This window comes from Helianthus annuus, chromosome 1 (genome assembly GCF_002127325.2).
Source record: "Helianthus annuus cultivar XRQ/B chromosome 1, HanXRQr2.0-SUNRISE, whole genome shotgun sequence".
NCBI lineage: Eukaryota > Viridiplantae > Streptophyta > Magnoliopsida > Asterales > Asteraceae > Helianthus > Helianthus annuus.
Genome location: NC_035433.2, coordinates 6,589,759 through 6,604,560, shown reverse-complemented (window position 1 = coordinate 6,604,560; position 14,802 = coordinate 6,589,759). Strand labels below are relative to the sequence as shown.

Below are 14,802 nucleotides of genomic sequence, written 5' to 3'. Positions count from 1 at the left end.
TATTGCCTATTCAAACACATATTCTACAACCCACATAATTGAAACGAATATTCCTACCACATCTTCATCCTATTCACCATTTGGGTCCAATCTAGGTTAATAGTTTTTTAAAGCAACACCAAACTACGACCCAATTTAGGTACGATTAAAAGATGTTTTCGAGTCCAAACGGGTAGACATTTAATACCTCTTTAATTTTTCGTGTCGGAAGAATTGACATGTAACCGATCAATCCTTTTTGTTTATGGCTTTGAAAGGTTAATGTTATGAAATTCAAACTTCAAAGAAAATGGGGCATATTGCATTTATTATGAAGGTTCTTCTTAAATTGGATGTTTATTTGTACACGAAATCTGATTTATGTACTTGAACATGGACCTTTGTTTTTCGTTTTTGTTATATGATGGACATTTTTTTGTTTTTTTTTTTTATGTATTTACCATTTGAGTTTTTTTTAAACGATAGATTCTCGAAAAAACTCAATCAACTATGGAAAATGAACCCCAACCCCTTTAACCCAGTTTAATTTGTGATGTAGGAAAGCTTTTAGAGCATTGCGAAGATGAGTGCACCTCTTAATTCATTAGATAATCGGGTTCCACCATAGAGGTATGGTTTACCCATGTTTTTGTAAGATGGTAAAAGGCTTGATTGATATTATTGATATGTTTGATTACAATATATAGAGATCACAAGGAACCCTAGAAACCTAATCGATCCCGTGGGCTTACACTAATAAACTCTAGTCTAAGAATGCAGTCCAATACTCCCCCGCAGTCTGAGCGGTAGAAAATCGAACGCTTAGACTGGAAAAAAAAACAATAAAAATAAACTAGTCTCAATCTCGGTTCTTGACTCGTAGGTCCAAATTTCTGCCAAAAAAACCTGGTTTTGCCAAAAGAAATAACAATCCGTATTCTACTTCACATTAAATCGGTGTACGGCTTCCACTGCTTTAGTTTCTTAGTTTTTGGAATAATAACACAAGACAAGCAAGATCCCAGTCGGCCATGGCAAGACGAACAAGGAAGAAAGACTGTAGAAGACAACCGGCGACCATGATCACCGCCCTTTGCCCTCTATCTTTCTTGGATCTACGGATCTCACTTCTTTTCGAAGTCCTCGCCTGACTATGGTCATCGATGTTCGGGTCGACACACAGCTGCATGACCACGGTCGCCAGATGTCTATTTGTTTCTTTTCTTTCTTTCGTTCACCGGTCTACGGTCCGCCGTCACCGATCTCAGCCTATCAAACCACTGTTTGACCAGATCTCTTTCTTTGATCTATGGATCTCACTTCTTTTGAAGAGATTATGGTTCAATAGGCAACAAGAGAGAGAATATAGATCCGTAGATCTAAGTGATCAAACCATGGTCTAAGATTGATGGCCACGGTGACAATGAACGACACGGCCGCGGACCGTAGTCCAGCATGTGATGCGGCAACACGGCTGGCGGCTAGTGGACCATAATCCTACTAGAAAGAGCGGCTCAACTAAACGGCGGCGCCAGAGGACCGTAGTCCTACAAAAGAACGGCGCGGCGTAGCGGCTCAATTTTCAGATCAGTTTGGCAGACAGGGGTTATTGTTTAGAACCGTAACTGAGACTTTATTTAGAACGTGAAATAAGAAAAAAAAAAGAATGATAGGAAACGAACGGGGGCCGGACAGGGCGGCGGCAATGGCGGCACGCCGCCCTGTCTAGGGTTTTTCTCAAGTGGTGACGTCTAGGGTTTTATTATTTTTGTGTGGCGCGGCGGAAACGGTATAGAGCGCGTGCTCTGATACCATGTAAGATGGTAAAAGGCTTGATTGATATTATTGATATGTTTGATTACAATATATAGAGATCACAAGGAACCCTAGAAACCTAATCGATCCCGTGGGCTTACACTAATAAACCCTAGTCTAAGAATGCAGTCCAATAGTTTTAGGGGGTGTTTGTTTTTTCAGAAAAACTCTTCTGGCCTCTTATGTCTGCGTCGCGCAGACTACGTGCAGATGTTGAGCTCTGCAGAGCGTTTGTTTTTTAAAAGACATTTCATAAAAAAAAATGTCTTCAAACCTATGCGCGTCCTCTTCCCCACGCAGACATGGTCCAATGTCTTTCCACCTCTTCCAACCCTCTCTCCTCCTAATCTCAAAACATATAACCAGTCTCCTCCACCATACACAAACATTTTCCTTTAAATGCTAGGCTTTCGGACACCAGTTCCAATGTCTCGCCTCGTTTGGGGAAAAACGGCTTAGGTTTTTTGCTCTTGTTCTTCCCGTGTGGCTCTTCAATGGCGGTGGTGGTGGACAATGTAAGTGTTCGATTGAGGCTCCTCTCAATCTTCATATGAAGAAGAAGATGCAACGGGAAGAGCTATGGAGGAAGAAGAACAGTGGAGGTGTAGCGGCGGAAGCGTTGAACGGAATTTGGTTAATGGTGGAAGTCGCCAGAGGCGGAAATTGGGGATGATTGACGCCTTTGGGCTCATCGGAGAAAGGGACTTTTGATTTAGGTTATGGCTGAATTTGTTGAAGAAAGAATCAAATCCGAACCTTTTTCGTTTCTGGTTTTTGATCCGAAATGTTCAAGAGAAAGGGGTTTGAGAGAAGAGAAAGGGAAAAAAGTTTGCAGGTGTGGGGTAAATAGGTGAGATAATGAAACACTCTTTTTATTACACTCCGCAGACATTTGGTCCACCTCTTCTCGTGCAGACGTTTGCAGATGTGGTCTGCAGACTGTATACCTTTTGCATCTGAAAAAACAAACACCACCTTAGAGTAGGGGCGGCAATTCTTGACACGACCCGCCAATCCAACAAGAAAAAATCAGGGTTGGGTCGATTAACACGACCCGTTTTAAAAAAAAAGCAGGTCGGGTTCAGGTTGACCTGTATTAAAAACATGTCGGGTTCGAATTGACCCGTATAAAAACGGGTTGACCCATTAAAAGAAAAAAAACTTTTATATTCTTGTTTTTGTTTTTTCCGTTTTTATTTTACATGGTTAGTTATAAAAAATGTTATCTTTGACACATTATATTATTTATTTGTCGCACTCATACTGCTTCATTAAACATGTTATTGATATCCTACTTAAAACTCACCTATACATCGTCAGCATGTATGACTCATCTAAAAATATTGGCTAAACGGGCCGGGTTGACTCGAATTTATATGGGTTAGGTTGTGGTTGAAATCTTTTACCGGAATAATAATATGGGTCGGGTTTGGGTTGAACATTTCAACCCACCAACCCACAACTCGTCAATGCATCAACCCGACATGATTGACATCCCTATTCTAGTGTGTCCGTGTTATTTGAAAGAGTAAATTACTATTTTGGCCCATGTGGTTTAACTAGTTTAACCCTTTCAGTCCAAAACAGAATCTTTTAAAATATCAGACCCTTAGATTGCATTTTATAACGGCTTTAACCCCTAACACTAACAATGTTACTTTTCTCTAGTTAAGCCTAAGGGTATTTTGGTCATTTTATAACTTAGAGGCTGTTTATGTAAGTTATAAAGTTCTTTTGTTATTTTTATATTTGTGTAACTACATAATTTTTTTATTTCTTTAATTCACGATTATTATTAACAAAATAAGTTTTAAATATACAAATAAACACATATTGCTTTAACAAATTGTTTTTTTATTAATGTTGTTTATAAAAAAAATGTTTTTAACCTTGTTAAAACTGTCTATCGTATACAAAATCGTTTCTTTTTAAAATCGTTCTTTTTTAAGTCCTTCGTTTTTTTTTTAAATTGAGCAGTTCGTTCTTTACCATTCTTTTTAAAACCATATATATTTTAACAATTCACCTTTTAAAGTCGTTCAATTTTAAACCCGTTTATTTTTAAAGCGAAGGAATTAAAAAAGAACGATTTTAAAAACAAACGATTTTAGAAATGATAGACGGTTAAAAAACAAATGTTTTTAAAATCGACATTTATAAAAAAACAAATTGTTAAAGAAATACGTATTTATTTGTATATTTAAAACGTATTTTGTTAAATAATCGTGAAATAAAGAAATAAAAAATTAAGTAATTACACAAACAAAATATTAAAAAAAAACTTTATAACTTACATATAAAGCCCCTAACCTATAAAAGAGCCATAATACCCTTAGACTTAACTAGAAAAAAGTAACATAGTTAGACCATGTGTAGTGGTTTGGATGAATAATGCCCCACCTTTGGGCGTTGTCCGCCACGTGACATCCTTGTCAGCAAAGGGGCATTGTGTCACACCCCAACCGATGGTGGAATCATCGGGGCGCGACACTAGGCGAATCAGATTGCTCAAGAGAATCCATAACAACTATTTAGTGACGATATTTAATGCATTCATTGTCCCATACTAATAAACAATATTTCATCAAACAGTCATACAGATTTCATGTCTCTCAAACAATACAAATCCGACAACCTAGATTTTATGTGGGTTTCTAGACTTCCTAGTCTTGATTTGAGATAAAATGCGATTAACCTGCAACATACGTTAAAATAAAGTCAATACAAAAGTATTGGCGAGTACACAAGTTTGTATAGATATAGTATAGAAAGCGCTTACGCATAACCAACATGTAACACATAATAGGCGAATCAAGTAAGCTACCAACAATGATACATCCTAACCACGAGACTGCGTTTGAGAGTATGCACGACACATGTTCAGCGAACACATGAAGTGAAGTGATGTGATCCCTAGCAACCCCTGTCCACGACAGGTGCTGAGTCCAAACTATAGTACTATCGTTGCTAGAGGCGGTCCGACACGTAACATTGTATAAGCATAGCAACAAATAATTCAACTAATCACGTATAACATGCGAGTGCGGTTAGCGTTTGAAATGCGTACAAGTGTTGTGTTTTTTATAGAGAACGCATGTTACACCCAAAAGTGCGTTAAGTGAAAACGGGTTCGAGTATGCTCACAGTGCGTGTTTAGCTAGTAAACACAGTCTGTATTGGATTGAAGGGAGCGCGTTGAGTTAGCCTGTGAATAGTAACATAAGTCGTTGAGCAGAGTGTTGAACAGTGCGTATACAGAGTGTCGAATGGGTAAGTGTTCGGATGGTGATCTGAACGGATGAGCCTCCATTCGAGCGGATGGTCATCCAAGCTGATGACCATTCGAACGGATGGCCATTCGAATGAGATGTGCTTGTTTGTAAAACTGTTAAAGTTCAAAGTTCAATCAAATCATTTAAACATTGGAAATTATAAAGAGACAGGTCACTTGGTCGGATGGTCATTCGAGTGAGTGATCTGTTATTTGAAAACTTTGTAAAATTTTCTAAGTAAAAAGTTTGGCGTTTAACGGAGACGGCGCGACGACGTGTCAAACAACGGGAATACACCAAGCCTAGCTTATTCGATCGAATGGTCTCAGCCCATTCGGTCAAACTTACTGTTCTTGATGAAGATCTATGTTCAACCCGTTAATCAGTCATCTCTCCGGTGGAAATCTGTTTTCAAGTCGGCTCTTGACTGAGGAATGAGTAGAGAGTCTGAATGAGTCTAAATTCCATCGGCTTTAAGTTGAAGAAAAGTTGAAAACAGATGAAAAGTGTTGAAATCTTGTTGAGATTGAGTTAAAAGTGTGAAATCCCTTAGATCTAGAACCAATCTCGATCAAATGGTGTTCCTTAACAGTTTGCCGGAGCAAGACAGGTGGAAACCACCCTCAAGAGGTCCAACTCAATGATTTGAGAGAGAAAGCAAGTGTTTGTGTGTGATTTTGATGAAGAGAATGATGTAGAAGTGATTAGTGATGATAATTGTACAAGATTTGAGGAGAATTGCTTATGAAATGGCCTTGAATCGCGATTAAAAGTGACTTAGAGTGACTTGAGTGCGTGTGATCGGATGAAAGAACCAAAATGTTGAAAGGAGACACAATGGCCCTATTTATAGGTGATGGTAGGAGTTAGGGCGGTGCGATCGAATGGGTTGTGGTCAGATGGCTTGCCCAGTCGAATGGCCATCCAGTCGGATGGCCATCCGAGCGGATGGTCATCCTGACGGAAGTCCATTCGATCGGATGTCTATTCGGACAGCCGGATTGCGTTTGTTAGTTTTCCAACTTTTGATTCGTTTGACGTGTTTTGTTGCGTTAACCATTGTGGGTACTTTAAGCGTTATAGCGAGATAAGTAGTGTCGTGCTATGTTGTGCCTCAGTGCGATAAATTAAGTTGCGCGTGCCAGCGTGTGCGCGGTTAAACAAGTATTAGTACGTAGATACCTATATATAACTAGTAATATTATATTATAGGTCATACCATTAGTAACTGCGTTTCGAGTTTGCGTTTGCATTGAGTTTGCGAGTAGCGTAGTAATAGCGTTATAGTATATGCGAAAAACATGTAAGCGTTGAGATATAGCGTGTTGTAATAAGTGATGTGTTTACGACAATATGCGAAGTAGCGTAGCCTACGATATAGTTTACATTATGATCCGAATCTCTGGTGCTAGGCGTAACGAGAGTAGCAAGCGCGAAAGTGCGGGTTGTTACACATTGTGAAGAAACGGGCGTAGTGGGATAATGTCCCACCCTTGGGCGTTGTCCGCCACGTGTCACTTTCATAATTACCCACTTTGTTATTTTTTATTTTTATAACAAATAATATTCTAGTAATTAAATAAAAATTACATAAATAATAAAACAAGTACATATAATATTTTAAAACTAATAATATATTTTTTTTAATTCTTGTTTTCGCTTTCGCCATTCCCATCATCTTCGCCTTCGTCGTCATCTGACTCTTGCTCTCCCTCGTTTGGAATATAACGAACCGACCACGCGTGTTCGACCAAATGTAACACCTTGAAAATTCACGCCCTATAATATGTTGACACGTGTCATATGCTTAAAACGTGTGAAAGAATATTATAAAAGGACTAAAGTTGACAAACATGGAAAGTATGTGGATATACGTATTCTAAGTGTCAACTGTGAATAAATATAATGTACATTAACCCTACATGATTCTCATACCTTCAAACGAATAAATCATGGATCATACGAAGCTAAAAGTGAGATATTTCAAACTACAGGGACTAAATGTGTCAACATGTTTAAATTATACCTCTGAGTGACCTTTTAACAAACCCGAAGTTTTGTAACCGATAATTATGCTCACTAGAATACACGATTTAAATTTCGTAAAGTTTCGTTATCATATGAGAAAGTTATGATCAAATTCGTGTGCGAAGAGTTAAAACGTAAACGCTGAAAGTTAGGACTTTTCGGGTAACAATAAAGTTACCCGGGGACTTAACAAAGTAGGTATATATTTTAAGGCCCTTGTAGATCAATTTCGAGGGTTTACAATGCAAAGAACCAAGTGCCTAATCGAATTTTGAAGAGCCAAGGATCAAATCGCAAAAAAAAAAAAAAAATCAAAAGTGCTGATCAGACTAGGCCTAGCGTGACGCGACGGGGGGGTAGCGTCACGCGACGGGTGCCCAGCTCCGAAATTTTTGGGTTTTGCCTGCTGAAGTGCAACCTGATCGATTTTGTCCGATTTTCCACCTTTCTCTTGACCCCTAGACACCCCCTAAGCACTAGCAACAAGTGTTGATCAGTTGTGGGCACTAGTAGAACCATGTGTCAACAAATTGTGGTGAAAATTTCACTATATAAAGCCCATGATATGCAACATTGGTCTTCACACCTTCATGCAAGCAATCTGGTCATTTCTGGAGCTCAAGTCTGCTCTCAAGTGATCACATTTCTGGAGTTGACTTAACCTTTCTTAATTAAGTTTTAGCTTAGTTATTAGCTAAAAGTCAAACCGTCGTAATTACGGTTTGACTTCGAGATTAGTTAATAATGGCTCAGTAATATCTCGAATTAAAAGTAGATATAAGATGGTATTTATGTGGGTAATAAAACCTCAAAAGGGTCTCCCCTGATCATCACTCTAACCAGGTCAAAAGTCGGGTCAAACCTTTACTTAAAAAGTCAACAGGAAGTCTAAAATGCCATTTATGCATAATTAACATTGTAGATCATATACAACCTGTTGGATCATTGTTATAACTTAGTAATAAGTGTAAGAACATGTCTAAACATGTTCAACCCGACAAATTCCTGTTTAGACCCGGTTCGGAACCGAAAGTCACATAGTTTGACTTTCACTTTGACTTTCAGTTCTGACCCGTTTAGGCATATTTTAGAAATACCTCAGAGCTTTATTTGGACTAGGTTACATGTTAGAACAACCCTCTGTGATTATACACCTTGGTTCATTAGTTATCCAATTAATATGCATGTTTCCGTTAATTGCTCATATGTTGACCGTTATGCCCTTATTACCTTAAAACGTGGTTTATGAAAATGTAAAAGTGTAGAAACCTTAGTTACTGATATATAGACTTGTATGCAAAGTTTGACATCAGTTTGACTTGTAGATTAAGAGTTATGCTCATTATCGCAAAATTAATGCTTTATGATAATAAAATGGCGTAATTAGCGTATAGTCTAGTTAAACATACTTTTTGGTATCAAATCTTTTACCCACTGATGTAATATATTATTTTGGGAATTTTAAAGATTTTTAATCAATTTTAGGCTGAGCATAACTCATAGTCGCAGGCTTAATCCGGTAATTGTCGGTTTTGCCCTTACGGGCCATAAAATGAGTTTTACTTATCTAAACGACTCCAAACCTTTTGCTACTGATCACATATGATAAATAAATTATTTTAAGCCTTCTGGAAAAATAAAAATATCAGATTTTAGTATCGAACCCGGAAATGGCCTTAATCGCCTTAATTAGCGTTTTTAACGCATAGTATGCTTTAAAATCATATTGGACATACCCGGGTTGATACCTACTGATATAAGAGACAAATTATAATATTTTAACAGTAAGCAAAGGTTGATAAACTCAGACTTCAGTTTTGAGCTTTTCGGCTTATGTGAAATTACCAAAATACCCCTACGGGGCCTAGTTTGGTTAAAAATGATAAGTTTCACATACATGCTTTAGTCTACTGATATAACATATTAAATTGAGTATGTTTACTGTTTACATCAGACCTGTAACTCAATTAAACATCTAAACTCTTTTACAACCTTTAAAATGACCAAACTACCCCTACGGGGCATAGTTTGTGTTTAAATTCGTCTCGGGCATAATGAAAGACATCCTACTGATGTTACAACATATTTGAAGCATATTAACCTAGGAAACCTGTATATGGCTCTTACGGATACCCGTTACGCTTATTTCACGTTCGGTTCGGTTTATGTAACAAGTTTACATAAATTGGCCGAAACGGGTCAAACCTTAACGGTTTTATCTCAAAATCCAGAATGTGAATAATAAACCCATATTAAGCAAGTCTTCAAACTTGTCGGGTCTAAATCACATTCTATCCGGTCTTCGCTTAATCGTGCGTACGAACCGTATCTTGAAACTAGCCGGTCTAAGCTTAAGCTTAATAAAAGACCCGTTAGAATTCTAATAGATTATTATAAACCTTCGTTCCAGATTAGGAGAACCAGTAAAAGCTACGTGCATTTTGCTTATTGTGATTAATACTTGCATCAGGTAAATACTTTTAACTTATTTTCCCTATACGGGCTTGGGTTACGGTATATAGCATACCGCTTGATCGGGCATCAAATCTCCACCGTTAAAGTGGGTAGTTGAATAATTTGATCGGCTCGTTTAAACAGTCTTGTTTACTTTACAGCCTTTGGGGGGTTAATGACCATGTCCCGGATATCCTTGGCATCATCTTACGAGATGGCCACGACCTGAGCACGGGGTGTAGGCGTACACCGTCCGTGTATAACTCTTTGATGTGGTGTGTCTATTGATCTTTAACCCGGACAAGATTCGGGCTACTGAACGCATAAGTAGCATGTAATTCGTTCACAAGATTATAATATTAAATAATTCTCCCAAGTTAAACAAAAATGTTATGCCACGTGCATCCAAACCAATTTTCAATCGTTTTACAAAATGAGTCAGTTGATTGTATTTACCAGTGTAAACTGACGTATTTTCCCAAAAAGATTAAATGCAGGTACTAAGCGAAATGGGCTGGGATTTCTCCTAAGCATCACTAGAAGTCTCGCAAACTTAAGATGCCTGCAGTCTGTTGAACCATAAATAATATTTTGTTTCGATCCTACTGTGGATAAACATCCGGATATTGTGACTTTAATTACAATGAATAAATTCGGTTGTATCACATTTTAAATTGCTTCCGCTGTGCATTATTATGTTGTGTTGTTTGACTATTACGTTGCCAACCACGTCACGATACTCCCCCACCGGGCCCACCGGTGACACGTGGAAATTGGGGTGTGACAGGTTGGTATCAGAGCCAACACTGAGTGAATTAAACACTAGCCTTTTGTGTTTAATCTCAGCTACACAATTGCACAATTCTAAACTTCGAGTCTAGACTTAAAACCTAGGACAAATTCTACTATTAATTTGACCTTTATTTTTGCATATATTTTGTTTGGTTATCTCATTCCATATTGACAGGAATTACCAAAATGCCGCCAAGATTCTTCAGGAGAAGAGGAAGGGGCAAGGGGCCAATCACCGCCCCCAATAATAATGAAGCTGGACCCTCGAATGCGAGAGCTCCATCCACCACGGAGAGTGACGATCCCCAGCAGAACCGGAGGAACCTCTTTGAGCCAGCTCGACGGTCGGTCTCACACAGTTCAACACCTCCTAACCCTTATGGGCCACGATCGGATTACGAGGCCAGCAACCCTCAACCTTCATACATACCATTACAGCGATCCTTATCGCACAACTCCTTCGGTGACCCTACACCAGTTTTTAGGGGCCGGTTTAACCCGGCAAACTTCCTACAAGAACCAGGAAATTTTAACCCATTAGGTCCAGAAGATCATTTCTCTGGAGATCATGCGGACGACATGGACGAGGATACGGACCCTGTCGAGCCTGCCAGTGGTACACCAAACCACCCGATAGAGATCTCTGACGGATCTTCCTTTCACGGATCGCCCTATGTTGGTCCTGATAGCTTTCAAGCCATGTTTACCAGGCACGAATGGTACTATACGCCCCCTCGCCATTCGCCGCCTCAGCAGCAGCAACAGCAGCAACAAGATTCCCCTGAGGATCCAAGGTTCGTGGCAGTCACGCCACCACCTCCTCCGCCACCAGTTCAACCGGCACCCCCGCAACCACCAAGGCGTAGGAGAACCGGAGCGCGCATATCTGTGCGAACAGGAGACTTTCATTTTAGTTCTCCACGCCAATCAAGTGCCAGCCACTACCCGCCACATCAAGAAGATCCACAAATGGGTGGGCCTTCGCAACCAGTTGCACCGCAACCCCCGCCTATGGGTTTTGATAACCCAATTCCGGCATACACGAGTTCCATGGCGTATAACCCGTTCGAACCGCCAGTGCACAACAACTACAACTATGCCGAAGCAGACCCGTACATGGTAACGGCTAACTATAACACTCAAGGACCCTATGGAGATCCATGGGGAGTAGGATACCCAACTCATGGGTACCCGATACCTCCCAGACCTATTGTTCGGGCACAATCGCAACCACCAAGGTTCTCCCCACCAGAGCATGAAGAAATTCTGCAAAGACTGGACTATGTAGAGCGAGAATTTCACAGGGAGCGAAGGGAGCGAGAAACGTTCTTCCAGGGACTGACAAGCTTGATCAAAGGGAAGAGCAAGAAGGACCGCTGACTCCTTCCAACTGTTGTTAAGCCCCTGCGTGGGCATATCTTATTGTATAAGCCCCTGCGTGGGCATATCTTATTGTATAAACCCCTGCGTGGGTATGTATGTAGGTATGTATGTTTAATTTGACCCCTGCGTGGGTCTACCTTTCTGTCAACCCCTGCGAGGGTATTTTATTTGTGTAAGTCCCTGCGTGGACTACTATGTTATTAGGCCCCTGCGTGGGCATGTGTTGCTATTAAACCCCTGCGTGGGTATGTGTGTTATTGAGCCCCTGCGTGGGCAAGTATTTGTTTAAACCCCTGCGTGGGTAAATGTTGTTTGGAAAGACCCGTTTAGGGCAACGTGTAACCTATGTATAATTAATGGAATGTTTGTTTTATGAATTTCATGTTGCCATTTGGTGCATAAATCATTTATAAATGAAATAAATTAAGATCATTCCTTTTAAATTAATCTGCCTATGTAATTATTTAATTAAGAGTCTTAGAGTGTGAAACCTAGCCTCGTGTCAAATACAAGCCCGGGCCAAGATGGTAAGACCTGTTTAAAAGATTCAAATCTCTGTTAACATCTTAAAACATGTTAACACTCCTGGCAGAAGTGATTCGTTAAAATCATATGTCATTCTTATATATATAAGGATTCTTTAGAAGATTCCAAACCCAATTATATGATCTCTGAATCATGGGTTGAGATCATCAATTAAGATGGTCATAATTTACCATACGTGGTAATATGATGCCTACGGGCCCAGCTCACTTCCATATGAGCCATAAGGCAGAGGTAGCTATGACTCCCTGTCTGATGAGGGTAAAGAACTTGGTTCAAACCTTAAAAGTCTTGATTCTCTGAAATCATAGCTTAAAATTCAAATTGTCCATGTGACTAAGCCTTATGTGCTAATATATATTGTTATTGTTTACAATTAGGATAAATTTTAATTGAAATCCTAAATTAATACGATTAATAAGTTAACCAAATATGGTCTCTGATTACCATGGTTAACGAGTTACCCTAAGGGGTAATTCCTTAAAAACTCCCAAATAAAATATTGTCCTTGTTTTCTGCAACAGTTCAATTCAAATGGCTGACTCAAATGAAATAAATAGCCATCCAGTGGAGCAAAATGAGAACGGCCAGATTACGTTAACGGGTGCTGAATTAAAAGCGATCATAGACGGCGCTGTTACACAGGCTTTGGAAAGGCAATATGAGGAATACAGTGGTACTCGAAGTAGGACCCACTCTGCACCACATTCAAAGCCCAAGACACATTCTGAGGCTCATAGCAAGCCTCCTCCCAAAAAGAATGGACCCGAGAAAGATGGTGATGACCGTCAGTCCACCAACCATCAAAGTGTCCCATCCCAACAATTAGTACTGCATCAAAAACCCCGTAACAAGGGTTGCACCTATAAGTACTTCGTGTCTTGCAAGCCCAGGGATTTTACTGGGGAAAAGGGGGTCGTCGACTGTATGACTTGGCTGGACGAGATGGACACGGTGGTAGATATCAGCGGGTGCGCTGAAAGGGATGTAGTTAAGTTTGTGTCACAATCCTTCAAGGGTGAAGCGTTAGCATGGTGGAGATCTCTGATTGAGGCCACCGGAAAAATCCCATTGTATAATATGTCGTGGGATCAATTTGTCGCCCTAATCAAGGATAACTACTGCCCTCAACATGAGGTGGAGAAGATAGAATCTGACTTTCTATCGTTGGTGATGACGAACCTAGACTGTCAAGCTTACCTGACAAGCTTCAATACGCTGTCCCGGTTGGTTCCTTACCTAGTGACCCCGGAACCAAAAAGAATCGCTCGCTTTATTGGAAGTTTAGCCCCGGAAATCAAGGCAAGCGTAAAAGCTTCTCGGCCAGCTACCTTCAGGTCTGTAGCTGACATTTCCTTATCCCTCACTCTGGATGCGGTCAGGCAGAGATCGCTGAGGAATAAGGAGGCCGAGAAAAGGAAGCGTGAAGACGATGGTTCGCGGAAGTCGAACAAGAAGCACCGTGGGAGCGGTGACAACAAGAAAGGGTCGGAGTCGAGGAAGGATGGGCATAATTCTGGTGAAAAGCCCAAGTGTAAAATTTGCAAGAAGCAGCACTATGGAAAGTGCAGACTGGAGTCAAACTCTCAGACTCAGTCAAAACCCTTTGCTTGTGGAATTTGCAAGTCCACGGATCACAAAACTCTGGATTGCAAAAAGATAAAAGACGCAACGTGCTACAGTTGCAATGAAAAGGGGCACATCAAGACCAACTGCCCAAAGTACAACAAGAAGCCTGAGGAGGTTAAGAAGACTAATGCTAGAGTCTTCAAAATGGACGCGAAAGAGGCTGTGCAAAACGATAATGTCATAACAGGTACCTTCCTTGTAAATGATGTCTTTGCAAGAGTACTTTTTGATTCAGGCGCAGATAAGTCTTTCGTAGATCATAAATTTTGTGAATTGCTAAAATTACCTGTCAAAGCCTTAAAAGTGAAGTATGAGGTAGAGTTAGCAGATGGAACCATAGAGACCGTCTCAACTATGTTAGATGGATGTGTTATATCCATTAAGAACCATTCTTTTCCTCTGTCTCTACTTCCGTTTAAGTTGGCTGGTTTTGACATAGTACTGGGTATGGACTGGTTATCTCGCAACCAGGCCCAAATTGTATGCAGCAAGAAGCAGGTAGTGATAAAGACTCCGACCGGCGAACCACTTACCATTCGGGGAGATACCCAGTATGGGCTGCCTGAGCAGGTGACTATGCTCAAGGCTTCAAAAGGTTTAAAGAAGGGCTGTGTCATCTACATGGCACAAGTAATTATTGATGACCCTAAACCAAAGATAGAAGACATCCCTGTTATTTCTGAATTCCCGGAAGTTTTTCCGGAAGAACTACCCGGTTTGCCACCAGATAGGCAAGTGGAGTTCAGGATTGATATCATCCCCGGAATGGCACCAGTTGCCAGGGCACCTTATAGGTTGGCACCCACCGAGATGAAAGAATTGAGGACACAGCTAGACGAATTGTTAGCCAAAGGTCTCATCAAACCTAGTTCGTCCCCTTGGGGAGCGCCAGTTCTGTTCGTAAAGA

General features: G+C 40.3%; 1 protein-coding gene across 1 annotated transcript; it reads left to right on the top strand.

Moving 5' to 3' along the window:
* The first annotated feature begins 10,526 nt into the window (after positions 1-10,526).
* LOC110931055 (extensin-like) lies at positions 10,527-11,720 on the top strand. Its single transcript, XM_022174485.1, has one exon. The coding sequence runs from the start codon at positions 10,527-10,529 to the stop codon at positions 11,718-11,720; it is 1,194 nt and encodes a 397-aa protein (XP_022030177.1).
* The last annotated feature ends 3,082 nt before the right edge of the window (positions 11,721-14,802 follow it).

Bases quoted from the DNA above. Each gene is read 5' to 3' on its own strand.
- LOC110931055 (XM_022174485.1), top strand. From the start codon at position 10,527: ATGCCGCCAAGATTCTTCAGGAGAAGAGGAAGGGGCAAGGGGCCAATC.